The sequence below is a fragment of the Taeniopygia guttata genome, chromosome 11 (genome assembly GCF_048771995.1).
Source record: "Taeniopygia guttata chromosome 11, bTaeGut7.mat, whole genome shotgun sequence".
In the NCBI taxonomy this organism is placed as follows: Eukaryota; Metazoa; Chordata; class Aves; order Passeriformes; family Estrildidae; genus Taeniopygia; species Taeniopygia guttata.
The window spans coordinates 19,794,325-19,821,704 of NC_133036.1; the positions used below are offsets into that span (position 1 = coordinate 19,794,325).

The window sequence follows — 27,380 nt, forward strand, 5'->3', positions numbered from 1 at the left end:
GGGCGGGCGGGGCGCGGAGGGGCGGGCGCGGCGCGGAGGGGCGGGCGCGGCGCGGAGGGGCGGGCGCGGCGCGGAGGGGCGGGCGCGGCGCGGAGGGGCCGGCGGGGCCGGCGGCGCGCGCGGACGGGCGGGGCGGGGCGGGGCGGGGCGGGGCGGGGTCCTCGCGGCCCGGTGAGGTCACTCTTTGTGGCGGCGGCTCCAAGATGGCGCCGGTGCTGGCGGAGAAGAAGCTGTTGGGGCCGGACGGGCCCGGCGGGGCCGAGCTGCCCGGCGAGGAGGACGAGGGGCAGAACCTCTGGTGAGCGCCCGCGGCCGCCTGCGCCCTGCACGGCGGGGCGAGCCCGGGCTCCGCGGGGCTGGAGCGCAGCGCGGGGCCTCGGCCGGTCGGGGCCGCGCTCGGGCCCCGCGGGCGGAGCCGGCGGAGCCGGCGGGCAGGGCCGGGGGCTCCGGGGGTGCGTGACGGGAGCCCCGCGGGCGCAGGGACGGGAGGACGGGGCTGGGAAGGGAGCGGGACCCGGGACCGCGGCTCTGCGGGACATCCGCGGGGCCCGCTCCGGCAAAGGCGATCTCGTGTGTGGTCGGCTTTTATTTCTAAAGAACGCTTTAAAAAATACCTGTAATGGCAGAAAGGCGTATATCGAATACAGCAACCGATTGTGATGGGAGTTAGTTGAAAAGTAATGTTCTGCAGTATTGCGGCCTCGTACAAAGGAGGAGAACTTAAAATGTCCCTGCCTGTGGTTTAGAAATCATAAAAGCTGTTCTGTAGAAGGTGGCATGCTTGGGGTGGTTCAGAGTGCCATTGGCCCGTGGCTGTGACAGCCCTGCCGGTGCACAGCCCGCGTGTGCCGCTGCTGGGTGCGGATGTGCTGAGCTCACGGTGCTGTCACAGCCCGCTCCGCTCGCTCCGTGCCGCTAACGCGGCCGCTCTGCTGCTTCCCCAGGTCCTCCATCCTCAGCGAGGTCTCTACACGGTCCAGATCTAAACTGCCATCAGGCAAGAATATTCTTGTTTTTGGTAAGTAACACGCACAACCAGTTGGGTGTTGGTTTGTTGTCTTTTTATTTGTAGAAGCAAAGAGTATTTCAAACACGGATTGTAGCAAACTGACACATGGGTTCCTTACAGTTGGGTTATGTAATTTGTTCTGTGATCTTGACTTGTGCTTATAGATTTACTTTCTCTTTGATTTCCACTGTTAGATTTATAGCCTATTTTAAGTAATAATTGAGAATAAGATAGTTTTTTGTTCTTATTGTTTTGGTATAAGCCATTAAATTTAGCTGAAATACTTGATAGAAAACAGCAAAGAACTGTGATTCAGAAGTGTACAAGGATGCTTCTCATTAATTAAGCAAGTTGTGAAAAAATCTTTTCTGTGAAGTCAAATGTAATTCTGAAGGTGTATTTTTTTCCTCTACAAACTTACTGGCAGGTGATGACGGTTCAGGCAAAACCACACTCATGGCTAAAATACAGGGAGCAGAGCATGGCAAGAAAGGAAGAGGGCTGGAATACTTGTATCTGAATATTCACGATGAAGACCGAGATGGTAAGTTTGTTTCAAATGCAATCTCTCTAATTAATTAACTGCCATGCTGTTTTAATAATTGTGGTTTGACACGTGCATTCTGGGCTACGCCCCAGTAGCTGGTTCAGCATGATGCTGGGAGTTTCGGGTGCTGGTTGTCCATCTCTGTGGAGGGGAAGGTTTCACAGTCAATGTCCGTTCTCCCTCCTGCCCCACTGAGAGCCTGACCTGTGCCTGGGGCAGGGCAGCTCTGGGGATCCCTTCTGCTCCAGGGAAGATCCTTTGCTGGTGGTGACTTTGTAGCAGCAGCAGTGGCGTTGCTGTGGCTCCTTTGTGACTAGGGAAAGGGAGGGATACGTCCATGAGGGTGCCACGCTCAGCATGGATTTCTGGGCACAGGGTGTTTCTCAGAGAGGCTGTGTGTGGAATTTTGTTTAGCTATAACAGATGTTTTGCTTTAGTTGACTGAGTGAAGAACGGAACTTAAAGTCAGAATTAGTGTTTCCTTTTCTCGAGTTGGAGCTGATCTCTTTGCCTCTTGTCTTTTTGTTGCTGCTGCTGATCTCTTGTCTCTACTGCATGGAGGGAGATTATGCCAAGAGACCATTTAAAATTATCAGATTACTTGTATTTTTGGGAAGGTTTGGGACAGAAAGAGATGGAGAGTGAGTTTGTTATCTTTGCTCCTAAATGTGCCTCTGCTGATCTCATTTTGGGCAGGCTGCTAGCCCTCCTTGGGTTGGTTTGTGTTTAAAAATGGGGAATGTAAGTCTTCTTATTTGTGACTTCCTTCAGAGCTTGGAAGAGGGAAGCAGTGCTGGTGGTTCATCCCTGTTCCTGGGAACAAGCAGACTAGGAAGATCCTATAATGATATTTTAAACTGGAGATGCACTGAAGGCTTGCAGGAGTGATTAAGTGCCATATGTGACTGGTTGTTATGGAGATTGGGCCTGCACTCATGTGGCAGGAAGCTGCATTTGGATAGTAAGTTAGGCACAATGAAAGGATGAGTACATTGCCATATCTTCCAGGGGCCTCCTTGCAGCTCCTAAAAATCTTTTGAGCTGTAATTTTAAATGCTTCTTTAGGTTCTGGGTGTAAGTGCTTTTCCACCGGGCACAATCTGCTTTAGTTCTGCATAAACACTTCAGGGTGGGAAAGCCCCTATGGTTAGGAGGGCTGAGACTGCCTGTGTCAGCAGGCCTCTTGCAGCTTCAAAGGAGATGCTGTTACAAGCAGAGAAATGTTTGCTGTGCTATTTTTCCTGGTGTTATCTATCAAACCTCAAGTATATCCCTACACTGGAAATATTTTTGGGCTCTTCCTGAGTGGCTAAAGTGATAAGTATTTGAAGTGATTATGAGAGCCCTATCATAAGAACTCCAGCAGCACTAGCAGGAAAAAAAGAGATAATTTTTGACTGACTAAAGGTTCAGCTGGCCAATTCAGGTCTTCATGCATCCTCTAATGTGCGTGTTAGGAGCTAATAATATGTGCCTTTTCCCTTTCTGTCTCATTAGTGTCATCCACAGGCAAAATAAATAGCAAAGTGGGTCAGGACCTCCCAGCAGGCAGAGATAATGCTCTTTCTTCTCTAGGACAGGTTTGAATCTGGTTTTTAAACTCTCTGTGCTTCAGATGAGTTTATGCTCATATCCAGATTGGGGAACAAAGGCTTTATAATTGGCCCACAATTCTGGAAGCCATAAAGAACCTCAGGGTAGGCATTCAGGAGCTCAGGAGCAGATGAATGGTTCTGAGGGTCTCTGCTTTTTATTAGAGTCCAACCTAGCCAAGACCAGATCACAAGGATTTTCAGGGGTGCCAGGTGAACACTGGTAACTGAAATTCTGCAGTGGAGTGAGATTATCTCAGTTTCTTTCCCAGTGATAAAAGATTTGCTCTCTTAGTCTTATTCTTCTCTATTTCAAATAAGTTAACTCTGTCCAGGAGAAATATTTTCCTCATAATGCTGAGTCATTATCTACTTCCCACTTCCCCTTGGAAACCTTAAGGAAAATCTGTGTTGTTTCCTATGCTGTGGTCTCCCCTCCCCGTTCCTCTTCAAGGGATGTTTGAACCTGGCTGCTCCTACACCTAAAGTAGAATTTTTCTGGATTTCTGGATGCAATCTTGGTTTACAGTTACTTTCCTCTTTAAGATCAGCTAAGCAGTTAAATTGTTCTTTTCAGTTTGTAGGAAAGTCCAGGAAGCATCTCTGCCTTGCAGGCCCCTGTGGCTCACAGATGCCCATGGACTGTTTGGTTTTCCCTGTCCCCTGCTGGTTTCTTGGCAGCTGGAGGCACATGGGCACTGTGCTGTTTCCAGCTGCTCCAGCTCTTCCAGGTGTCACTGCTCAGTGTGACGTGGGTTTTGGTTCCCAGGGCCCAGGGTACTTAGATTCTAAGTCTGCTACTGAATCTCTGTCCGAAAAGTCTCTTTCCTAGGGAAAAGATACCTTTTTATTTTAAAGTTATGTTTTGTCACTATCCCAAATGCTGGCTAGGCCAAGGCATTTGCTCAAGAAGAGGTTTGGAGAGGCCTGAGAAGCAATCCTGGGAGAGAGAGGATTCTTATAAATCTCCAGCTATATTATCCTTAGAGCATATGGCTGTTCCCAGGTACATGACACCATTGTTCATCTGGATGAAAACATTTATAGCACTGCCTGCAAACTTAGCTTTGAATATTAACTGATATGTTATATACTGATAGCTTAGGCCCCATTAGTGGAAATTTTCAAAGAGTATGGCAAGTTTTAGTTTTTTTGCCTGTCTTTATGATGAACAGATGTTTCTTGTCTCTACTGGTTAGTCTGCTTTTGAAGACTGAGAATCTGAATTCATAGGAGGTAGAAGAGAAACTGTGCACGATTTTCCTAAAGGATCTGTGTTTCCAGAGTAATTTTCAGAGGCCCTTGCAGGGCCAGGGCAGAATTAGAGTGGGGGTGCAGAGCAGAAGAGGGAGCCAGACTGCATGGCCTGCTCTGTGCTGTGTGTGTCAGCTGGAGCCACCAGCACCACGGGGACATTTCTCACCTGCCAGACTGCAGATGCACCTCGCCTGTACCCAGTGTGCAGGGAAGAGGAGCCATGCTGGGGTTCATTCTTACTTGTAACTAAACAAAGCAGTCTTGGGTTTTGCCTCAGATTTGGACTGGCCTCAGTCATATCATATGCATATTCCAGCTGAACTGGTTGTTCCAGGTTGAGCCAAGTCTTGTTGCTGCACTAGTTTCTAATAAGAAAATTGTCTTTTTTTTTGTCAAGATCTTTAAAGTGATTCTCTTGAATATTTTCTTTTTTACTTCTTTTCACAACTTGAGCAAGGGATATCTAATTGCCACTGATATCTTTTGAATAGATGCAGATGTAGTTGCAGTTCACAGAATGAACCATGTGCAATAAAATTCATCAAAGCTGGAAAATCTTTTTCAGGACTAAATGGATAACAGAATATTGACAGGATTTAGAGATGTGATTCTAGCAGCTTTTGTAACAGCCTGTGATAAGTAGCTCCTGCTTTTCCAACAGGACCTGGTAATTGTTTGCTCTGTTTTTGTATTTTGTGTCATAGCCAGTAAGAAGGGCCCAGTTAACATTCATTACTAAGTAGGAGCTTGATGTGGTGCTGACAAAGCTGAATTTACCACCAAGTCTTTGCCAAATTGAGCACCCAGTGCTGTATTTTTAAGTGTGTTTTATGTTTTAGCAAATGTAAATCACAAGACATTCCACTGTCCTGTTAGAAAGGAGCAAAACCTTTAGTTTTCATACAGTATTACATTTTTTTTGCTATGTTTTAATGTGAGTGCAAGGCTTCCAGGCTTCCTAGCAGTTTGATTTTGAGTGGTAGTTCCAGCTGCATTCTAATTCCAGTCTGCATTCTACATGTTAAGCAAATATTAAATCCTTAAGGGGAGCAAAGGTGCATAGCAAACAAAACAATTTTAACTTTAGCTGTTGGCTTTAAAACATGATTTAGAAGCAGTGAATTTGGATATTATTAATTTTTCTAACTTGCCATGGTGTAAAAGTCTTTTTTGCAGAGTATTCCCCACAGGAGACTCCATCAGTGATGAGGAGAGCTGTAAACTTGCATGAAGTATGGATAGATTTGCATTAGATTTTCAAAACTTCCATTCATGCTCCAAGGAGAACAGTTGGATACATACAGTCCCTGTCTATTACATACACACAGTCCTTGTCTATTAATAACCTTTAGCTCATAGAAAGCTCACAGGGTTTTTATTTACTGGGAGGCTGCTGCTTTAGGGCATGCACACGGGGTGTTTCTAGAATGCAGAATCCTGCACAGATACTTCATTTACTGTTGTGTAATAGCAAACATGTACATGTGTTCACATTGTGTCCTACCTTGCTCTCTGTTTTTCCATACTTTTCCTAGACCTTCTCTCTGTCCTCAGAGGTCTTTGGGAGCTCTAGATGCAGACTTGGAGTACCATGGGAATCCCTGTGATGCCAGTGATTGGTGTCCTGGAGCAGGGTGAGGGAGGGGAACAGGGCTGTGTGTGCACAGGTGCATTTCTGAGCTCCACAGGGCTTACCCTCACTGATCACTGGAGTGTGAATCGAGGGGTGCAGCTGGCAGTGAGAGGAGCTGTAAGTTCATGGTGTGGCTGTTGGCCTGTTTGTGTGATGGCTGATATTGGAATGTCTTACAACAGCCCAACAAAACTTACAACAAATGCTAGATGTAGGCTGCCAGCAGCATCTTGATGAGGTGTCTGAAACTGGGCTCATTAGTTTTGTCCAAGGTTAAACAGGTAGGATGTATATATATCTGTCATCTTTTCTTCCAGATTTCTTAGCCAAGCTTTTGCCTTTTTCTGCAGTCAGGAGGGGAGGATTCCTTCCCAGAATAAAGTTATGATAGCCATAGTAACTGGATCTATTTTGTGAGGCTGAAAGATTCAGGACACAGAAGTACAGTGAGGCAGAGTAATTATGAAGCCCAGTAGCTGCTTTGAAAATGTGAGTTCTGCAGTGACTGGTTTGCAGATCTGTGTGTTTCAGAAGTGTCATATTGTGTATGTAGTGCAAGAGAGACTCACTGTTCCCTCTGGATAGCTGTAGTAAAGTAAGGAATACTTAGGGAGAGGTACTATGCAGAGTCTAGAAGATAGAAACAATGGAGTTGTTCCTCTTCAGCAGAAGGTTCTGAGGATAATCCCCTCTATCTCTCTCTCTTTCTGTCTCTCTGTTTCTCTCTTTCTCTCCTTCTCTCTCTTTTTTTTCTATTTTTTTTTTATTTGAAAGAATTGGTTGTTCATGGTACCTGATACATAATTTCTGGAGGAAACTCCTTTTTCAGTTCTTATACTCTTGCCAAGAGTTCAGTTTTGGGTTAAAATGCCAGCTGTCTGACCCAGCTGATCTCCCTCTACTCTGCCTTGCATTCCAACAAAGCATCCTGCCATTATCAAAAACACTTGTGGGAGAAGCACAAAAGCTGCAATACGAGATCATTTCCCCAGTGTTCATTTGGTCAGAAGAAGCTGGTGTTAAGTCAGTGTGGGTTAAGAGCAGGTGGCACAATCTTGTTGGGAATGTGCGAAGTTCATCCTGTATTTGCCCTTCCACTCCTGTGCTAGAAACTTAAGCTGCTTATTGCTGGTATCTTGTTTGCAGCTTATTTCTGCTGGGAGGTGAGTGTGTGAAACCAGCTTATGTATCTGGGAGACACCAAGGGCAGCGTTCATCCCCTGCTGGGCTGGGGCAGGGCCACTCCTTTGGGCCTGCACTTACACATCCCCTGTGTTCTAGGTTCACTGTGAGTGTTTCTAATGCAGGAATGTTGTGCAGCGATTAAAAACTGTCCTGACAGCTGTCCTGGGTAAAAGCTCAAGAGCAGAAATTATTTTTTTAAAGGAAAATATTCTGGACCCAGAAATGAAAGCATTTCTCACTAATATAGGCATTTACACAGGAACCTGTCTTACAAACAAGCTGGCAAAGTGTGCTGGTAGCTGGAGCTGCTCCTTCCACTGGGCACTGATGCTCTCACTGGTCACTCCCAGCCTGGCAAAGCAAACCCTGGCATCTGCTAGCTGCCAACTGTGCCTTTTCCTTTCAGACCACACTCGCTGCAACGTCTGGATCCTGGACGGAGACTTGTACCACAAAGGGCTGCTGAAGTTCGCAGTTTCTGCTGAATCCCTGCAAGACACCATCGTGGTCTTTGTTGCAGATATGTCTAGACCTTGGACTGTTATGGAGTCTTTACAGAAATGGGCCAGTGTCTTGCAAGAACACATTGATAAGATGAAAATTCCTCCAGAAGAGATGAGGCACATGGAGCAGAAATGTAAGTCTTTGTGTTGTTTTTTTTTTAATTAGCTCTCACAACATTTGATGTATTTTTGGTTCAGTGTTTTGAGAATGGGTTGGATAAAAATTACTCTTAAGTTGTGATTGCAACACTAATTCAAATATACAGTGTTAGGCTTTAAAACAACTGTTCCAGTTTTGCTGTGCTGACAAAACATAAGGTGAATTATTGGTCTAGATGCTGGACAATAATGAGATTTTGATAATTTGATTTTTTAAAAGGGCAATTAAAAATAACTCAATAAAATGACAGATTCGGTTTTTAAAAGATGGTGACAAAGTTCAGTGATGAAGTGAGCTGTGTGGTTTGCTGTGGGTCCCCTTCCCATAGTGTGCTTGTCTTACAGAAAGTCTCTCTGTCCTTGTTTTTCTGGTGGCTCAGAACTCGTTTTGGTTTCTGTGAACCTGGTGCAGCTAATTATGTCTCACTACATCCATTCCTACCCCGTGACTTTAAGAATGTTGTATAAATTAACCTTCTTTGCTGGCATATCCATGGCAGGATGGAATCTAGCACTGGCAGGCAATCATTATTGCAGTATTGGATCCTGCAGTGCTTTCCTAAAGTATCGTTGAATGCCTCTTAAGATTTTTTTTCCCCTGTTTTCATATTGAATTACTCCAAAATAAATTCCTTCAGTGGAAAAGACGTTAGCAACTTCCAGTCCTTTGAGATGAAGTAGCTTCAGACAGATCCTTTGTGCTTGCTGCTTTTGCTCTGGGCTGGTGGCTCTCTGTGCTGGAGTGTGGAACCCTTGGCAATACCTTGGTAGGTTCCTGAGCTACTTATAGGGAGCAGTGTGATCTGTTTGACCTGTGAGCACTCAGGCGTATTTGTATAGCTGATAATCCTTTCTGAATGTTAAATATTATGTTCCCAGAAGCCTTGTGACTGTAGCATACCAACTGCAGTTTAAACTTAATCATTGATGCCACCTGGGTTTGATCATCAGGTTACATTTAAACAAAAAGTAAAATATGAGAGTTTTTAGGGGAAAACAACGTGCATCAGAGATTTTTTGAAAATGGGAAATGGAAAGACAGTTCTAGTATCAAAATCCAGCACTTAATCCAGTTTACACATTTGTGAGACACAGCAAATGTTATGGCAATCCAAATAAAGGGTGAGTTTGTGCACTTAAATTTTCCTTTTGTAAAGAGAAGCTTTTCAGCCTTCTCTTCAGAGTGCAGTCTGTGAAAGAGCTATGGCAAAGCTCAAGTGCCCTGTCTGAGGAGCTTAGAAGGCTTTCCAGTAGCAGTATCTTAGAGAATTCTAAATTAAAGTATCACGGGAACTCCTGGTTTGTTCTGAGCTCTCCTGGAGTCAAGGGAAGAGGAGATGGGAGAGGGGCTGAGTTCTCCTGTGTCTGGCCAGGCCATCCCCTGGCTCAGCTGTGGCACACAGGGCCCTCATATCTTCAAATGTCCATCTCCTGTTCTCAGGCCTTGTGCAGGACCCTTGTGTTACCTGGACACATCTCTGGCTTCTTGTGGACTGTCCCTAGGGCCAGCTCTGTGCTCAGAACTTTGGCCATCATGTCCTGTAATTCTCTTAGCAGCCCATGCTGAGGAAAGGCCTGTTGTAACTGTGTCAGGGTAATGCACTGGTAGAGCACATGTGCCTGGTGACTGCCTTGGGACTGCTGCCCATCCTAAAGCTACACAGCAAAGTTCTCCTTACTGAATCCTGCTACCTGTGCCTACCTCCTGAGGTATGCTGCCACTTAAAAAATGAAGTCACTGGCTTGCAACAGCCCAAATATGTAAAAACCAGGATAATAAAGTTCACATAAGGGCAGTTGAAACATAGAAATGGAGAGCAGAGTGACGGGATGTGCTGAATATAAGCCCCCTGCAGCATAAGACCACATGGATGGAAGTGTTTCCTGACTTCTCCTGCAGAGTATTTTCTTCCTCCTGCTCCTCCATCCTAAATGAATGTCCGAAGTGCTTTCCCTGGCTATCACACTCAGCACCAGGACCCTTGGGGAAACACTGCCCAGTCCTGCCCCAGTGGCATCCACTGGAAGTGCTGCAAGGTTGTTCCTTCTCCATTGCCAAAGTCCTAAGAGTTTCCAGAGAAGCCTTTGTTAGCTCACTCTTGTCAGTGCAGCTGGGCTTTGGACCCCTTGTCTCTGCTGGCAGGGTTTGGGAGGCCTTTCTGCACCCAGCCCTTGCTCCTGTATTTTCTGGTTGAGATTCTGACTCTTGGCTTGACTGGCTGGGTGAGAAACTTCCCTTTGGAGTTAAAGCACTTCCAGAGTGGGCAGCAGGACACACATGGAAGCCACAGGCTGCCTTCTTGGGAATGTACCCAGAGCACTGCCTGCCTAAACTCACTCCATCACTGAGCTGCCCCAGGGGTTCCTTGCTAAGAGACTGGCTAAGGTGAAGTCAGGTATGTAATGCCAACTATGTCCATTTAATTCAGGCTCAATTGTGAGAATTCATTATTTGAATAACACGTATTTGAATAATTATTTCAGGGATGTTACCTCCCTTTTTAAGACAGCAGAGCAGATAAGGTGGCTGTCAGGAATCCAGTACTGCAGAAAGGAGGTGTACTGGTAAAATGGCAATTACACCAGTGACCTCTGCGGTCTTTGAAGCTAAGGAATGGAAACACGGTAATATGTTTTTGCAAATTGTGTACTGTCCTGTTCAAGCTGAATTAGTTGCAGATTGTCTACCTTTTTGCTTTTCTGGTTTGACATAGAGCTGAAAGATCTCTTAAGCTAAAGATTTTTAAAAATTAATTTATCCAGATATCTTTTGTCTAGGAATTCTTTTCACAAGACTGATTTTTTTAATTATCAATAAAGATGGGGCACAAAAAAACTAAAAGTGATTGTGAAACTTGGAAGAGTGTAAATATGGAATGATTGTCTCAGAAAAATATTCTTCATTTTCCTCATTCGGCTGTTAGGGCCTTTGGGATTTATCCATTTAAGATATAACATTTGCCTGCATTTCCACATTGCAGTTAAAAGAGCACTCCAAACCTGAGCAGATTACTGTGGCTGGAACAACCAAACCTAATAACTGAGAATTGCTGTCTCAGTGGTGCTTCCAGTCAATGCATGTCCTGAGTGATGCAGCAGTTTTTGGTGGGGTTACCTTGCAGTGCCTCGTGTGAGCAACAGCAACAAAACAGTTTGCTGGAACCTTGCTTTCATTTGCTGTGTTCAGTGCAAAACTCTAAAGAGCCACAAGTTTGGTAGATAAGTCAGCACTCTGTAGTGGAGGTGTGATTTTAATGGCACATCATCACCTGGTGAGAATTTCTTAAACATAATAGGCCATTCTAAATACTTAACCTTAGTGATTGGTGGCAAAATATTACAGATTTCCAAAGGAACTGTTGTTTTTCTGGCTTCCTATTTTTTGTGCATCATCTTAGGGGTATTTCCTGTTGAAAAACCTTAAACCAAAGTAATTTTCACCACTTCTTAATAAAGAAAAGAGTTGTTTTACATACCATATAGAAGATGATTCCTCAATCAGAATTGTGGAGAGGAGATAATATTCATAGCTCATTAGAAAAAAAGGAAAAATGAAAGATTTTATGAGCTGTTTGGATGTACAACTTTATATCCATTAAATAAGGATACTTTATATCCATTAGAAGCCTGAGAATAAAGCTCAAATGAGACATAGCTGTGGGAGGTAAGAAAAAAGTATGAAATTGCTGTATGTCAAATAAATATTTTAACTGCAATGAGCTGCTTTATTACTTTGTGGGAGTGCAGTTTATTCATGGAGGCATCTGACAGTGCCTGGGGTCTAGGTTCACTTGGATTTCTTAGGACTAAATTTTGAAGGGAATGGGGTTTGAGTGGAAGCCTGGAGCATGTCGGGCACTCCCTCTTGTTCCCGAGTTCAGGTGGTGTCTGTGTGCTCAGGGTGCAGTAGTCAGAGGGTCTTGCTCTGGCTGGTACCTTCTGTAACTCAGCAGTTGTTTGTTCAGAGCTGCCCCTGTTGGCCCCAGTCTTGTGTCCCATTGCTCCTTGTGTGGCAGGGGTTAGTGCCAGGCCAGGTGCATCCCTGGGAATCTACACAGAGCTCAGCTCCACACGGAAGGGTTTTCTCTTTCTGTGTGCGAGGTGTGGCCTTGGTGCTGCTGCTGGGTCCTGCTGACTCCTGGGGCAAGGAGGGGCTGGGAGTTGGACTGTGCCCTTCATTCCCATTCAGCAGAAATTCATGAGGATGAAACCATCAGACTTCTGAAATTTCCACGTTGCATTTGCTCTTATTTACATTTCTAAAATTCTTAGAGCATCTTGTGTTTTCTCATGTTGTCGAGTGTTACTCTTTTTGGGAGAGGCCTTTTTTCCCCAAATTAGAAGGCATTTATGCTCAGTAAAGAAAGGATTATTTTGCTTTGATAGGAACAAACCCCAGGAAAGGAATCCTGTCTGATTATAATGCTGTGGTAAATTGAGAGCTATATTGTGAAATAGTCTTCTATGTGATTAAGTCAGAGACATCATTGTGGGTGATGCAGGTACTGTTCTTTAAACTGCTCTAATACATTTGGCCTCAATAATAAATAGTAATGGGAAAGCTAATAAAGGAAAGAGGTACTTAAAAAAACTCCTTTTCTAGTTAAATGTTTTTGGTGAGATAATAAACACGTGGAATGTGTGATGGAATTTTGATTTGCTGTAGCTGACTAAGTAACAGTCCTGGAGAAAAGATCCTTTGGAGTGCTGCTGCTGCTTCTCCACAAGAAGGCACTGCCTCCCCACGTTAAAAGCAACTGCATTTCATTTACATTTGTTTGTGTTTCCTTGCACTCTAGCACATATTGAATTGGTGATTGGAAGTCTTATGGTCTATATTTAGTTTAGGGTTTTTAGGATTTTCTCTGGAATGGAGCTCTCTTCCACAAGAATCACACAATTTTATATTTCAACTAAACATTGTAGATTGTGTATCTTTAAACAGAAGAGTTTTCTGATCTGTTCTTCCTTCCACACACCCATACCATTGCAGGAATGGTTCCTGTTTTGAAAAGGTACCATGACTTCTTTTTGCAAGGCTTGTATAAGAAACTTCCCTGAGGTTTTACCACTTCCTGAAGCTCAGGAGGCTCATTGCAGTTCCTTCCCCGGTACAGAGAGTGTTCTGAGCAGCCTCTCTGTGTGGCTGGGCTGGAGACCGGTGGCTTTCCAGGGAGTTTTCCTCACTGTCTCTACAGACACTCTGCTCCCACTCTGTTTCTAGAATGAAGGAGCCTTTGTGGGAGCAGATATGGAGTTTGCTTGGCTCTTTCCATGAGGGTTCCCTATGGCTGAGTGAGGAGGAGAGCCCAGGGCCTCAGGGCAGTGTGTGCCTGGAGCAGCTACATCCAGGACACAGATTTAGCTGTTCTGTCACTTTGGTCTTGAGCAAAAGACATTAAAGTGTAAATTGCAGCCCAGATTTGATAAAGCACGTGTGGGCTCGCAGTGCATTTCCAAAATGGCCTTAATACTAATCCTTAGGTGCTTCAGTACTGGATAGTATTCAGGATTATTGGAACACCCACTGTTGCCATAAAATTAAAATACTGAAAACATAAAAAGCATTGAGTTTCCTCTGGACCCCACTGCAGTTTTTCAGAATACAACTGAGTCTCTTCAGGTAGCCTGCAGATGCCCTTGAGTCTGTGTTTATGCAGGTAGGTTTTATATTTCTAGCACTGGATGCCTGCAACAGAAAGGTAGAGTGACAGGAACTAAAATAATTGTTTGTATGAAAAAGTGGTTGTTTCGGGTTGCTGTTTTCTGTGTACTTTTACATTTTCACAGTGCTTTCTTCCACAATAGGTACAAATTGCAGGGTACAGGCTGTGTTGCTAAATCACATTTATGTTTTCTGTTGTCAACTGCCCCTTAATGAAATGTTCAGGAATATGCATTTTTGCAGATAATTGTGATTATTTATAATGGCTCCAGATCCCACTTGATTTAGCTTCCTGTAAGTTTTGATGGAGGAGTTTGTGATGTTGGAAAGGGCAACAAGGCTTAACTTGCATTCAGTTCTCATGTGGTATAAAAATTTTAAAAAACCTCTTGAGATTTCTAGTTAGTTGTAGATTAATTACGATTTTAAAATAACTAGTTCCTTTGTTGTAGCCTAAGAATTTCTCTCTTTTAATAGTTATAAAGGAGTTTCAGGAGTATGTAGAACCTGAAGAAGGTTACCAAGGATCGCCACAGAGGAGAGGCCCCTCATCTGGCCAGGAGGATGAACATGTTTCCCTTCCCCTTGGAGACAACGTGCTGACTCACAACCTGGGCATTCCGGTGCTCGTGGTGTGCACAAAAGTGAGGCTCTGCTTCTCTTTGCTGCTCTGCCTGGGCTTCTCTGTTTAAGGCATGCTTTCTGCAGACAGGCAAAATGAATTCTGGATTAACAGGGGAGGGATTTCTTCTACAAGTGAGCTTCTGCCATCAACATTAATCTTTACTTTGATGGAATAGTAATAACCTTATCAATTATGTGTTAATTACTTTAGAGTTTGATTTATCAGTGCTATTTTAGAACTAGAAATGCAAAGTAAATGTGATGGGAGTGTGTAAGATAAGGGAAGGTGTTTTAAGATGTGCTGGGATTAAATCCCTGGGTTTTCTGATTTGTTTTCCTGCCTCTCCCAGTGCGATGCCGTGAGTGTCCTGGAGAAGGAGCACGACTACAGGGAAGAGCACTTTGACTTCATTCAGTCACACATCCGCAGATTCTGCTTACAGTGTATCCTTTTCTGTGCTCAGGAGATTGCTGCTAATCTGAAGCAAGAAGAGATGTTTTTGTGTTGAATTGCACGTAACATTCATCCAAGAAATTGCTCTGCAAGATTGCTTGGTATTTAGTTGTTGGTTAGAGTATGTGCCACACATATCTAACCTTAGGTAAGTATGTACAGCGTTTGTTTTTTTGAAAAAGTTGACAGATGTATTAAATATTTTATAGTTCTTAAATTGTGCATGGGACTTGGACTTTTTGTTCCTTTACAAAGCATTGGCTTTACATTTTGTGAAGTATTCTTTCTTGATTTTCCCCTCAGAATTTGTGATTTCCATGTAAGCCTGAGATCTTATGTGTATATTAAGTTTTTGACTTTTTCCAAGTGAAGTAGGATGCAGTTTCCATGTAAGCCTGGGAGGATGCATAACTTTTGTGTATGTCAAAGAGAAGTGCCATGAGCCTTACCCTGTTATATCCCTTCCACCCCTGCATACTAAATGTTTCTAGTTCTGCTTTGAACTACTGCACAAAGATAAGTCTAGTAGCTATAAGTCTATTAACTCTTGTTTTTAAATTCTTATTATAATTTAGAAACTGTATATTGCCTAATTTTCCTTAATTAGAAGCCCAGATGGGGCTGCCTTGATTTATACATCAGTTAAGGAGGAGAAGAACCTTGACCTGTTGTATAAGTACATTGTACATAAAACCTACGGTTTCCAGTTTACCACGCCTGCCTTAGTGGTAGAGAAGGATGCAGTTTTTATGTGAGTCACTGGGACAAGCAGCACGGTGTCAGAGGGGTTTTTATTTAGCACTGCATTGCATGTAACATGGATATAAAAGTAAATTGAATGGTATGTTGTTCAAAAGCTTAGTATGCAAGTCTTGTGGAATCCCAAATTTAAACAGCAACTTTGTGCATATCACTTAACTCAGACTATACCACTCCAGTTTTTGTATCCTTGGAATTTAGCTGAGAAATAGGGCCGATCTGTAAGAAAATTGCCTTATTTAAGTAGAGGGCAGTAAATAAATGTTCTCAATAAATGTTGTTTGCAGAAAAGGCAAAAGCTTTATTTCTTTACAGACCTGCTGGTTGGGACAATGAGAAGAAAATTGCCATTTTACATGAAAACTTCACAACAGTAAAACCAGAAGATGCATATGAGGACTTCATTGTAAAACCTCCTGTCAGAAAGGTAAAAAGGGGTTATTTCTTTCTGTACCACCAAAAATAAGTAGAGTTTGCTTGAATGGCTGCTAATGACTATTAATATTGAAGAACTCCAAATATAAATGCAAACTTTTTTTTAATCTAAATGTGTGAAACATCAGGCTTTCTTTTATTAGTTATTTAAAATACTGCAAGCAAACCCAGAAGCCCTATTGAATGAAAGACAATGCCTTATTGAATGAAAGGCAGTTCAGCAATAGCTGGTTTATATTTGCTATTTTTGCATGCATGGGGCAGAAACACACTCAGAAAATGGAGAATTCTCTTGCAGGACATTTCCATTTGTACTCACTTGTCTTTAAGATTGCCATGTGAAGGCAAAGCAAGATCATCTCAGTTTGTTGAAGAGATGCTGATGAGATCAATACCCAAACTGAAAAAGAGGAGTGTGGCTACTTACTAAGTGCTCATCTCTGTAGGACAGTGCTGGCATCACTGTTCATCTGCTCCAATATTTTTTTTTATTTTACAGTACTTTTAATGGCAACTTCTTTAATGGTACTATTATTTAAAATGTGAAAGAACAGTTGTTTTTTTTTTAAGTGAACAATAGTCTTAAAGATTTGCCTCTCTCTCTTCCCTTTTGATCACCAAAGCTTAAAAGCCAGTTATGGTAATTTCAGTTTTTACTTATAACAACAAAATGTTTTGTTCAACAGTTAGTCCATGATAAAGAGCTGGCAGCAGAAGATGAGCAAGTATTTCTTATGAAGCAGCAGGTAAGAATGGAATAATGAAAATAAGTCCTTACTATGTAAAATTTCACTTTAATTTCTCCCTTGCTATTGCCTTTAGTTTTTCATTCCTCATTTAAATCACCAGGTAGTTGTTTCTCAGCTTTGCAAATTCAGATGTAATTGTGAAGTAAGACTTTATTCTAACAAATACAAGTAGGAAGTATGGTCACTTAATTTGGCAAGTTGAAGGGAAGATATGCTGAAAACAGAAAGAAGGTACGTGGAGAAGAGGAAGAAGAGACATTGTATTTCACCACAAAGTTGTACTGATCTGTGAAATATAAATACTTTTAAAACCTAACATCTGAGCATTAGCATTGCAGTTTCCTTACAGCCAGAGGCTTGAAAGACTTCAATGTGTCAAATTTGGCTATGCTGTAGCTTTTTATTTTCTTTATTACTCTATAGTTTAAAAAACATAACAATACTTCCCTATCCAGGTGATTATAAATGTCCTGGGGGGTACAGACGGGGTATCTGTGGTTCTGGCTTTGAGTTCTGGACTGGCTATGTGAGACAAAGGCCCAAAGCTTATTTACTTCTTGCAGTCAGTCCTCTGGAGACAGAGTGGGGGAGTATGGAAATATCAAAGAGGAATCCTGTAAATATCAGGAAAAAGAGCGAGTAAATTTATGGTTACTCAGCTTTACTGTATTTTATTCCTCTGTATTCTTTGAAATATATTTAATGTGCTTAATATGTTGTTTTTGCAGTCATTCCTTGCCAAACAGCCAGCAACGCCTACAAGAGCATCAGTAAGTAGATCCAAGGAAAAGAGTAGGAGGTGTTTTGTTTCCTGCAAGGGAAAAGGGAATGATTCTAACCTGCAGAGGTCCATTTTTTATATTTAAATGTAACCTATATAATATCTCCAAACTGCAGAAAGAAAATAAATAATGAGGCAATATTTTAAAATGTTGCTTACAAATTCACTGTGGAAACATTGGATTATTGAACTAAAAACTTCCTGCAGTGATTCAGCCTTTGCTGTAGTAGAGGCACATCCCCAAAATAATTTTGGGTGCTTGTTTGTTTTATTTCTCCAGCATACATCACTACAGTGCCAGTAGAAAGGCTGAAAAAGTATGTTATGTTAAACTTGCTTAATTAACTACTCCTTTGAAATTCTTCTCTGATTTATGTGATTTGGACTTTTTAAGGAATCTCCTGCAAGAGGCCCTGCAGGATCCCCAAGGACTCAAGGCAGAGCTGGTCCCGCCAACGTACCCAGTGCCTCCCCAATCACATCAGTTAAGAAACCAGATCCAAATATTAAAAGTATGAATGAGCATTTTACTGTTCTATTATGTGTTATTTCCCTTAATGTGAATCCTCTTCTGTAGAAAGATTTGGGTATTTATTCACTAATTGTATAGTTAGTTTAATAACAGAAATGCATTTATGATACAACTTTGGATAGATTTTTTTCTTTTCTGGTCATTTGTGTGACATGGAATAGAGTTCTGTTACTGCCAAACAGTCAGACAGAGGTCAACTGCATCCTAATTTCCTCAAATTGCCTCAATACTTTTATTATGCATCAGCTGGGTTATTAGGGTGCAGACTGCTCTAAACTACAAACAGTTTTATACTTCATATCAATTATTCTGGAATCCACAGCAAACCCTGTTCCACTAAGCCCTCTCTGGAATGTCATTTGCTGTAGCAGATGGAGTCACTTGGAAATGAGATCTTTCCCTGAGATGCAGCTCCATGGTATTGAGGGGTTTCTTTCCCCTCTGGGCATTAAGAAGGTCTGCAGGGCCAGTGTTGCTTTTTGTTGTGCACTGTAGGGAAATGCCTCACTTCCAGAGGGTAGAATGCCCTTCTGGATCCTGTCTCATTGCTGAATTGCCAAGCTTTGATTTGTTAAAAGCAGTGTGGCATCAAAGGCTGTACTAGAACATCTGTGCAGGTTGTTAATGGGCTTATCAGTCTTTGAATTTCATGTCTATACTTAATACTGTGCCCTTGGCTTTTACATTTATTAAAAACTTAAAAATGTACAAATATTTAGATTAACATTTCATTATACCCTCCCATCATTCCAGAAAAGCAGGAATGTGCATTCACCTCTGCCTAGGCCAAGGTATGCAAAGGACTGGATTATTCAAACTGAACAAGGACAGACTTTCTCAGAGCTGAGGTTTATTTCCTTGATTGGCAAGAGATTTGTATGTATGTGAAAATAAGTTATAATTTACCAGCTCTCAGTGTTCTGTGTGATCCATATTTGTTTTTTTCTTTAGATAATGCTGCAAGTGAAGGTGTCTTGGCTAGTTTCTTTAACAGTCTCTTGAGCAAAAAGACTGGCTCTCCTGGAAGTCCTGGTGCTGGAGGAGTGCAAAGCACAGCCAAGAAATCAGGTATTTGGCTTGTTATTGCAACTTGCTTTTAAATAGTTAATTTGGCTCCTTGGTTCCTGGGTACGTGTCTCTTACACTGGTCAGGAAAGTGACAGACCTTGACAGATGACAGTACCAAAATGTCTGTAAAAGAAGAACTTTTACTGCAGCATCACAACTCCAGGGCTTCTTTTAAATTCTGTTGATTCTTAGAGTGATGTTGCACTGCTGGGATTTCAGTGACATTTGAGTCTTGAGCCTATGCTGAAAGTGCTGATTTATTTTTCAACTTCAGAATTCCTTCCTTTTTTTCCTTGATGCTTTGCTGCTGCAAAGGAGATGCAGTTTTTTGGGTTTGGGCTGGAGTTCACAGTGAAACTACTGAAATCTCCCCAGAGTTCAAGTTGAAATGAATCACTGCTTGTGACAGCTTGAAATTGTTCACTCATTAATTATTTAGTATTTTATTGCTATCCAACACAGCTGGTAACACTGACAAATGGGTGCCTTCTGTGTATGTGCTGTGAGTGCACTGTGGGAGATCCTTGCTGATAAATAATGCGACAGTTCAGTGAAAATGAAAGAAAACTGTCAGAGTGGTTGGTACCTACCCAGACCTTGGTGGTGCAAAATGCATTGTCTACCTGACAGATGGAATTTACTGCTTTGATTCTTTGTTTCTGTTTAATACTGGCATTCCCATCACATTGAATGTTCAGGAGCTTTCCTTCCAGAATTCTTTTACTATTAAATTATTGATAGATACACTACTTCTGATCCCAAGCTTGTGCGATCTTGTGGGTATTAATGGTGATGCCAAACCCACAGTTCCTCACACTGAGAGGGGAAGGTAAAACCCAGACATCCTGAACTGGAAGTGAGAAATATCTGCTCCCAGCCACACTGATGGTTCTGTCAGTCAGAGAGCCAAGGCAGTTGGAGTCTGGGTATTTTTTAATTTCTTTTTAACTGGGAAGGTTTATATATGACATTTCATGTTCTAAAAGCTCAAAAATACTTAGGATTGGACTTAAAACAAGTCAGGTGTGATTTTTGTGTGTTTTGTTTCAGCATGATGAATCCTGTAAATTTGTCTTTATTATTATTTCCATAATATTGTTTCCATGTTATAAAACCACTGAACTAATTCTTTCATAATTCAGAATGCCCTCTTCAGTTAAACACTGAAAGGTATCCCCTGCTCCATTAAATGCAGCCTCATGTTTTATTCACAAAGTCAAACTTTTATAGAAATAGAACTGGAAATACTTTTAGGTGTTACTTCATCCATGCTTTCTATATGAAGTGAAGTCAGGTAGTACCTGAGTAGTGATTAAAAAATCAAACAAACTCAGAAATAAAAGCTGTAATGTCACATTTCCGGGAAGCCTATTCCAGTACTTAATTTCTCAGTTACTCTTTTCCCTTGCCCAGTGTTTCTGAATCCCAGTACTCTTGGTCTTGTTTGGGTGGCAGTGGAGCTCAGTGTAGCCCCTTTGTGTTTGCAGCAGTGTCTGGGTTTGAAAGCTGCTCTGCCTGTGACTTGTGTGTGGCCTGCAAGAACAGCCTTGTGTGCAGATGTGTTGTTTGGCTGTGACAGTTCTGTCCCCCGGCACTCTGCTCACCCCGTTTGCCTTGTGCTCAGAAACAGCTGGAGGTGAGACAAGGCACTGCCTGCCCTGGGAAGGGCTGAGCTGATCTGTGCTACAGATGTGTTCTGTTCACATCTCTCAGGGGGACATGGGGTTGATTTCATCTGTGTGACGCTGAGCAGGAGTTTTTTATAACAATTCAACCAGTTTTAAGACATTTTCTGCCTCCTGGTAGGAAGGTTTCTAGTCAGTATCAAATTCAGTGTCTCAAAAGCTTGTGTGTTTGCTTAATAATTGTTTTCCATTCTATCATCATGCATCACTTTGGTGATTTGTGTAAATAACTTTTTCCCCAATCTTATCTTTCCAAATCCTTTGTTGTCTCTTCAGGCACACTTACCTACATATCTATCTTTTCAACAGTGGAACAGGGTAGATTGCTGAATAAAAGTACTGACAAGTGCTATGGATAACTAATAGGTAATTTTATGAATTAAAATCCATTAATTTTCTGTGAAATATCAAGGTTTGTTTTTTTTTTTTAAGTTTATTTCTGTGAAGGTGATGCGAGATGTGATATCGACCACTTCTGCCTTCTTCACAAGACCTGTTATCCTTTCATAGAAATGTGGGTGGCTTGGCAGAACTTGTCAGGACAGACCCTCTTGGTTGTTGGGCTGGTAGACTGTTCTGAGCACCTAAAACATAACTGGATTTTCTGGAAAACTGCTAAACTAGTCTGTAATGGGTTTCAGTCTTCTAGCATACTCTGTGCCTTCCAGGACTTTTCAAAGATAACAAGCTTTTCTTTTCCTTTTTTTTTTTCCTTGTGTCAGCATTAACTTCTAATTGGAATAGATAATTTCTGTTGTAGAGATGATATAATTGTCTCTATAATTTCTATATAATTGTCTCTGTAATTGTCTTCTATAATTTCTAATGTAGAGACAGCAATCATACATCCTTCCTTAACTTCTTTGATTTTGATAGACTAAATTAGACAAGTTCTCTTCTGGCCTCCTTCTAGAGCCTGAGCTCTGTTTTCCCCACTAGTTTCTTGATTAGTTCCCATCATTGGCTTATTCTTGTCCTGGACAAGAATGATCAGAATATTGTACTGAGCTCTGCAGATCTACCTCGTAGTGCCTGCTCCAGCAGTTCTCTTTCTTGGATGGAAGTGCTTCTCCTGAAGGATCTCAAGGGTGGTTTTTCTTGGCTACATTGAGTTGGCAGCTCCTATTCATTTCCTTGCTTTAGGAGCAGAGCAGCTGGCTTTCACTCACAGGAAAAACTGCCTGTTCTTGTCACCTGCTGCACTCACATGAACCCGTCTAAGATTAAACTGTGCTGAGAAGGTAAGGGCTCCTCATGCTGCTCCCTGAAAAGCTCTTGTTGGGCTTGTGAGGTACCTGCTGCTGGTGAGAGTAGAAGAGATAACATGTTCCTTTGTGGAAGAGTTGAGCAAAACATCTTGGAGAAAGCATTATTTCCAGCAGCATCCTCTGTGTGAGTGAATGTGCTAAAATTATCTTTGTAAGCGTCTCAAATTTCTGAACTGTTTAAAGAGCCTGGTGTTTTCAGAAGGTTGATGACAAAAATATTTAAAAAGACCATCTGTTTCTCTCATAGCTAAGTATAGCCTGAGGTTGAAATGTTGAGATTCTGTCCCATGATGAGAGTGACATTGTGGGTCTCAACAATACTGGTCAGGCTCATTGATGGATTAGTTTCTACTGTGACAGTTCTTACCTGAGAAAAATCTCTTCTGGGCAGCGTCGTGTCCATTTTTCCTGCTGTGCAGTGCTTCTTGTTTGCCTTTGTTTCTGAACTCTCTTTGATGTCTAGAACGTGATCTTTCAAAAAACTTAAATTGGTTATTTCTGTGGTGGATTATTTTTCTACATCTGAACTTCTATAGTCTCACAGTTATTTCATTTATATTCACAAGAAGATTCTGGCAGATTCTAAGGCTGTCTTTCCTCTCTATTCCCATACAGAGGATAAAGAACTCAGGTTCCCTGCTCTCACTCTGATTGAGGAAGCAGAATTCATTGTACAGAACTAGGGGCATGGAATTGTCCAGTATACCTCTCACTGAATGAGGCCATCACTCCTCGAAAATTTGTAGGGAAACTGAAAGCAAGTGTCACTCTCATTCATAATAGAGGGGAAACTTTTATTTTCTTAAAAACAGCTCCCTGTATTTCTTCTTTGGAAGGTGCTCCCTGTGGTGGTAAAGGGGAGTGTATTCCCCTGCACTGGGAGAGTTTTTCCTGTCCACATGGGGTATTTGCAGGACACTGCTTGGGGTTATTTTGGAGCCCTAAGGAGCCAGTACATCCAGCATAAAAAACAGTCATCGTTTTTGTTTAGATCTGCTCTTATTTAAGTGAGGATTTTGTGTCGCCTTTATTGTTTTAGAGTTTAGGCTTTTTCAACTCCCGGTCTACACGTGAAGTGTTTTGTATTTTAAGTTCCATTACAGTACATTAATTAATGTACTAACTCCTAAATTTTGCTTTAATACTTCTACTTTGAGTAGATGCTGCGTAGAGTGCTGTGGCTTATGACTAGTGCGTAGGACTAAAACCTTCCTAGTAATTAAAGGTACCTTTTAAACTTGGTTATGTCTTTGTACTTTGGAAAAAAACCCTTGAATCTCTACCAGTCAAATCTTGCCTTTTTAATGTTTTCAGCATGTACCCTGGAAAAATCCACATAATATTTCACACACATTTGAGCTGGAAAACAGATGCTTGTTAAATTCTTTGGCTATGTAAGGAAGCTGTACATGGTTATATAATATACTTTTTGTCTAAAAATGTAGCTTTTTAATCTTAAATGCTTGTATGAGCCCATGCATTAGGATATATTGTTCAGTTTTGGTGATGAATTTGTCTGTGGGTTTATAATTTTCAGAAACACTGAAGTAAGCTGATGGTTCAGTTCGGGAATTGCTAAAAAGTTCAGAGTCTAATATAGAAATTTAAGATATGCCTTTCCATGTAATACTACAGTGTGTCTGGTTCCAATTGAAGAAGTGCTTTGAAATGCCTGCTTGGAGATATTACATGAGTATGCAATTATTGTCCCCCTTTTAAGGGAAGTGTTGGCTGCAGATATGAGAGTTCTTCCTGTTACTTGTTTCATATTCAAATGCAGTGGGTACAAGTACGACCAAATAAATGGGATTTCTTTTTTTAGCAGGTGTCCTGCATACCTTGTGCTTAAAAGTTTGGTTAAATAAAGTCCTTGCTATCAATGCCAATAATAGAATTGTGTATGGTTGATTTTTAAGGAAGATTCTAAATATAGTTATTTTTAAATTTTACTATAAACATATCACTGGTGGTGGTGTGTTTTTTCCTGGTGTGTAGTTCAGCTTTTCATCTCTTTAAAGTGAACCAAACCTGAGTATCAGATTGACACAAAAAATACCCTGCATTGTGCCAGGCTCTGTGGCCTTGGGCAGGTGGTAATATAATGAGAAATAAATAATATATTGTCATCTAAAGGTGATTTATTGAACACTTGTGCTTCTTGGTTAAAACATTTCATTGAAACTCAATTTCTTTGTGTTCTTTTTCTCTCCAGGACAAAAGACAGTTTTGGCAAATGCTCAGGAGGAGCTGGACAGGATCACTCGCAAGCCTGACCCCATGGTAACAACAAACTCTCCTCCAACAGAGAACGAAGCTTGATGGGCAGAACAATGCTTATATAAATGACCAAATAATTATGTATAGTGATCTGATAAGACCAGGAATTTTCTGCTATGGCAGATGCTATCAGTTTTCTTGGGGCAGGGGGAATGAGCTTACTACATCATTGCCTTGTCCCAGTAAAAAGTGCACATTCAGGAAGTTTGCATATAAAATCCCTCTGTATAAGATAACCATTTAGAGTTTATATAGGGCAATTCTTTTGGTTTGGAGGTAAAGCAGGTGCAGCTGCGTTTCCTGTTGTGAAGAAAAGCAAAATGGAGAAGCAAAATGGAGAATTCTCTTAAAAGTACTACTGACTGCACACAAGGCAAGGAAGAGAACTGAAACCTTCTTTCAGAGCTTCTGGAATTGGCTACTTGTATGTTTGCAATACATTATATTCTTGGAGTGGTGGTGGTGGAACAGCATTAACTGGGGGAAAGAAGCCAAGGTGGGGAATGGAGCCCTAAAAGGGGAAACGGATTTGGGACAGCAAGAAACCAGAATGTTGGATTGACTGGAGAGGAGCAATGTTGTCAAATCCTGTGTTTCACAGGAGGTAAATAGTCACTGTTTTTAAAAGACTACTTTACATTGGAGAATTCCAGGCCAAACACTAAGAACCATGGGAATTTATTCTTGTTATAAATCTTGTTTTAGTTTTTAAAGAAGTCTTAAGAGTGTGGATGCCCTTTCTGGTGTAGCTGATAAAGGGAGAAACTAAACTTGTTTAGCTCCAAGTGCCTGGCACAGTATGTGATGTGTCTTTAGAAGGTGCTTGAACTTATTGTGCACTGTAGTACAAACAGTCACTGTTTGGTTTTATTTGAAAAACAGTAGTTTTGGCAATTTGTATTTAATTTTAAATCCTGTTTTCTGATAGCTTCTGCCTTTTTTATGCAAGAGGCTGGCCTATGAAGAATGGTGGGTGACAGATCATTTTCCCATAATGAAATGTGCTACAGAACACTCTCAGTATTTTTCTTTCTTACTTTTTTGTAACTAAATATTAGCTACCAAGCTAAAATGGATTCCTGCCTTACACCTATGGAGGTTTTTAAAAAAAACTTTCAAGGCTCTAGTTCCAACCACATCTGCTGCAGGTGCAGCCAACTCCAAATTCTGAAGGTAACCTAAAAAGTATGAATGTGTACACAACGGACATCCTGAAGAAGTTGTTTTGTGTTTTCTTTCATGTAGCATTTCATTTGGAAAGATGGGTTGTGGTTGTCCCCGTTGCTCTAAGGGAGCCCTGTCCATGGTCACATAAACCCTCATTCTGTACAAACAAACACAGCTGCAGTGGTTACTGAAATGGCACTTTGATTTTATACACGGTATGCTTGTTTTACATGGACACACTACCAGAAATTAAAAATACCAAGCATATTCTGTGCTCTTAATGCTGAAGGGAAAAACCACAATTTGAATTATACAGAGTTTACTTTTTATTGATATGAACTTGTTGTACTAAATCTGATGTCTGGATATTACTTCCCTAATATATATTGTTACTTAAAGATACAGAATTAGACTGACCACTAACACAGTGCTGGGTGTTAACCTCAACTCCTATGTTACAGCAAGAGGCTGTTCGTGTGAGTCTGTCTAGACATTTAGAAAGCTAAGGGTATTTACTTGCCTCTTTGACAAACATTATCATGAGTATGTTACTTGTGACAGTTTTTATGTTGAAAATATTCTTTTTTTTATTATTTTTTTCCTTTTTTTTTTTTTACTTTTTTAAGAAATGGTATGACCTGAAGTTATACAGTTGTCTAGATAACAGACTAAGACTGTGGCTGGTTGATGGTGATGTGGATGCACTTTCTGGTGTAATGGGTGCCAGTTGCAAGTTCCCACACCAGAAATAATTACACACTGTCCTCCTGACACTAAGAAGTGAGATTGGCGACTAAACCACCAAAAATTGGACAGGAAAACTGAAGTGTGTGATTGTAATGGCATAGTTTGAAAACTTTAGTCTGAAACTGCCTTTTTTGTCATCTAACCTGATAAGCACTTTTCTAGCAATATGGCTAAAACTTACAATTTAAGTATATTCCAGATGTATAAAAATGTTGAGTATACTAAAACTGATCAAAACTGTTACTGCGTGATAACTTACCAGCTTTGAAGAAAGATAAAACAGGGACAGATTTCCAGTTTCTAATTGCAAGTGAATGCTCCTAGTTTACTGAAGAGACGTGTTAAGTAATGTAGCATCCTGTGGGTGCCAAAGCCTGCTGACTTTGGTGAGCTGCACAGTTGTTATTCTGGTGTCTTCAAGCATTGGAACCAAAGGCCAAATGCAAACAGCCTTTACATTTTCAAGTGAAACTTCATTTTATTTGCAGATACACTTGTATGGTAGACTGTTTAAACTATTATATGCCTATATTTATATGCATTATAGTGACTGCATCTACTGTTCATGTTTAAACAAAGAAAACAAAAGATGAAAGCATTCAACTTGAAGCAAATAGAAAACTTTAAAGATTGGCCCTCCATAAAAATGCTGTGGTTATGCTGCTTGATTTTAAGTTTGCACTTTTTTTATTGGCATTTTAAAAAAATCCTGTTTAAACTGAACAGAATTTTGTATTTTATTTAATTTAACTACGTTGAAAGTGACTGCTCTGTACATCGTGAACTTAACAATATACATGCTGTAAATGAAAGTTCACTGTCCTGTATACTAAGTTTATTGGTTTTACTTCCAACTTACAATTAGGACTGCAAATGTATGAAACAAACCTTAGTCCACTTGTATGGCTTTAACCAGGTGCAGTATGCAGTCATGTGGAACCTTGCTTTCTAGTGCTGGCAAAACGAGGACGTCTTTAATTACTGGCTTCAATAAACATGAATCCAGACTGCTTTCTGCCGTGCTTTTGACTGGGAGATGCCCTCCTGGAGCTGTTTGTGTGGGAGCAGGGTGTGGGTGAGCTCTGTGAGCAGGAGGAGCAGGTTGGCTGTGAGCTGTGTCCCTGGGTTAGTGACACTGCCAGGCAGGGGCTTGGCCCAGCCCCTACCAGTGCCAGTCCTCTGGAGCTGGATCTGTGTCCTGTGCCAGTTGGGCAGAGCTGTGCTTGTGGCAGCTCACAGCACTACTGCTTTGGTACAAAATAATGTATTTCATGGGCCTGGGGA

General features: G+C 41.5%; 1 protein-coding gene across 1 annotated transcript; it reads left to right on the forward strand.

The window, feature by feature from the left end:
• The first annotated feature begins 105 nt into the window (after positions 1–105).
• Positions 106–27,107, forward strand: DYNC1LI2 (dynein cytoplasmic 1 light intermediate chain 2). Its single transcript, XM_030282042.4, has 13 exons — positions 106–298; positions 945–1,018; positions 1,437–1,553; positions 7,630–7,860; positions 14,028–14,194; positions 14,525–14,618; positions 15,244–15,379; positions 15,703–15,814; positions 16,509–16,568; positions 17,300–17,341; positions 17,747–17,864; positions 18,836–18,952; positions 24,118–27,107. Exons 1-13 carry the CDS (start codon positions 204–206, stop codon positions 24,222–24,224), a joined length of 1,470 nt encoding a protein of 489 aa, XP_030137902.1. The 5' UTR covers positions 106–203; the 3' UTR covers positions 24,225–27,107.
• The last annotated feature ends 273 nt before the right edge of the window (positions 27,108–27,380 follow it).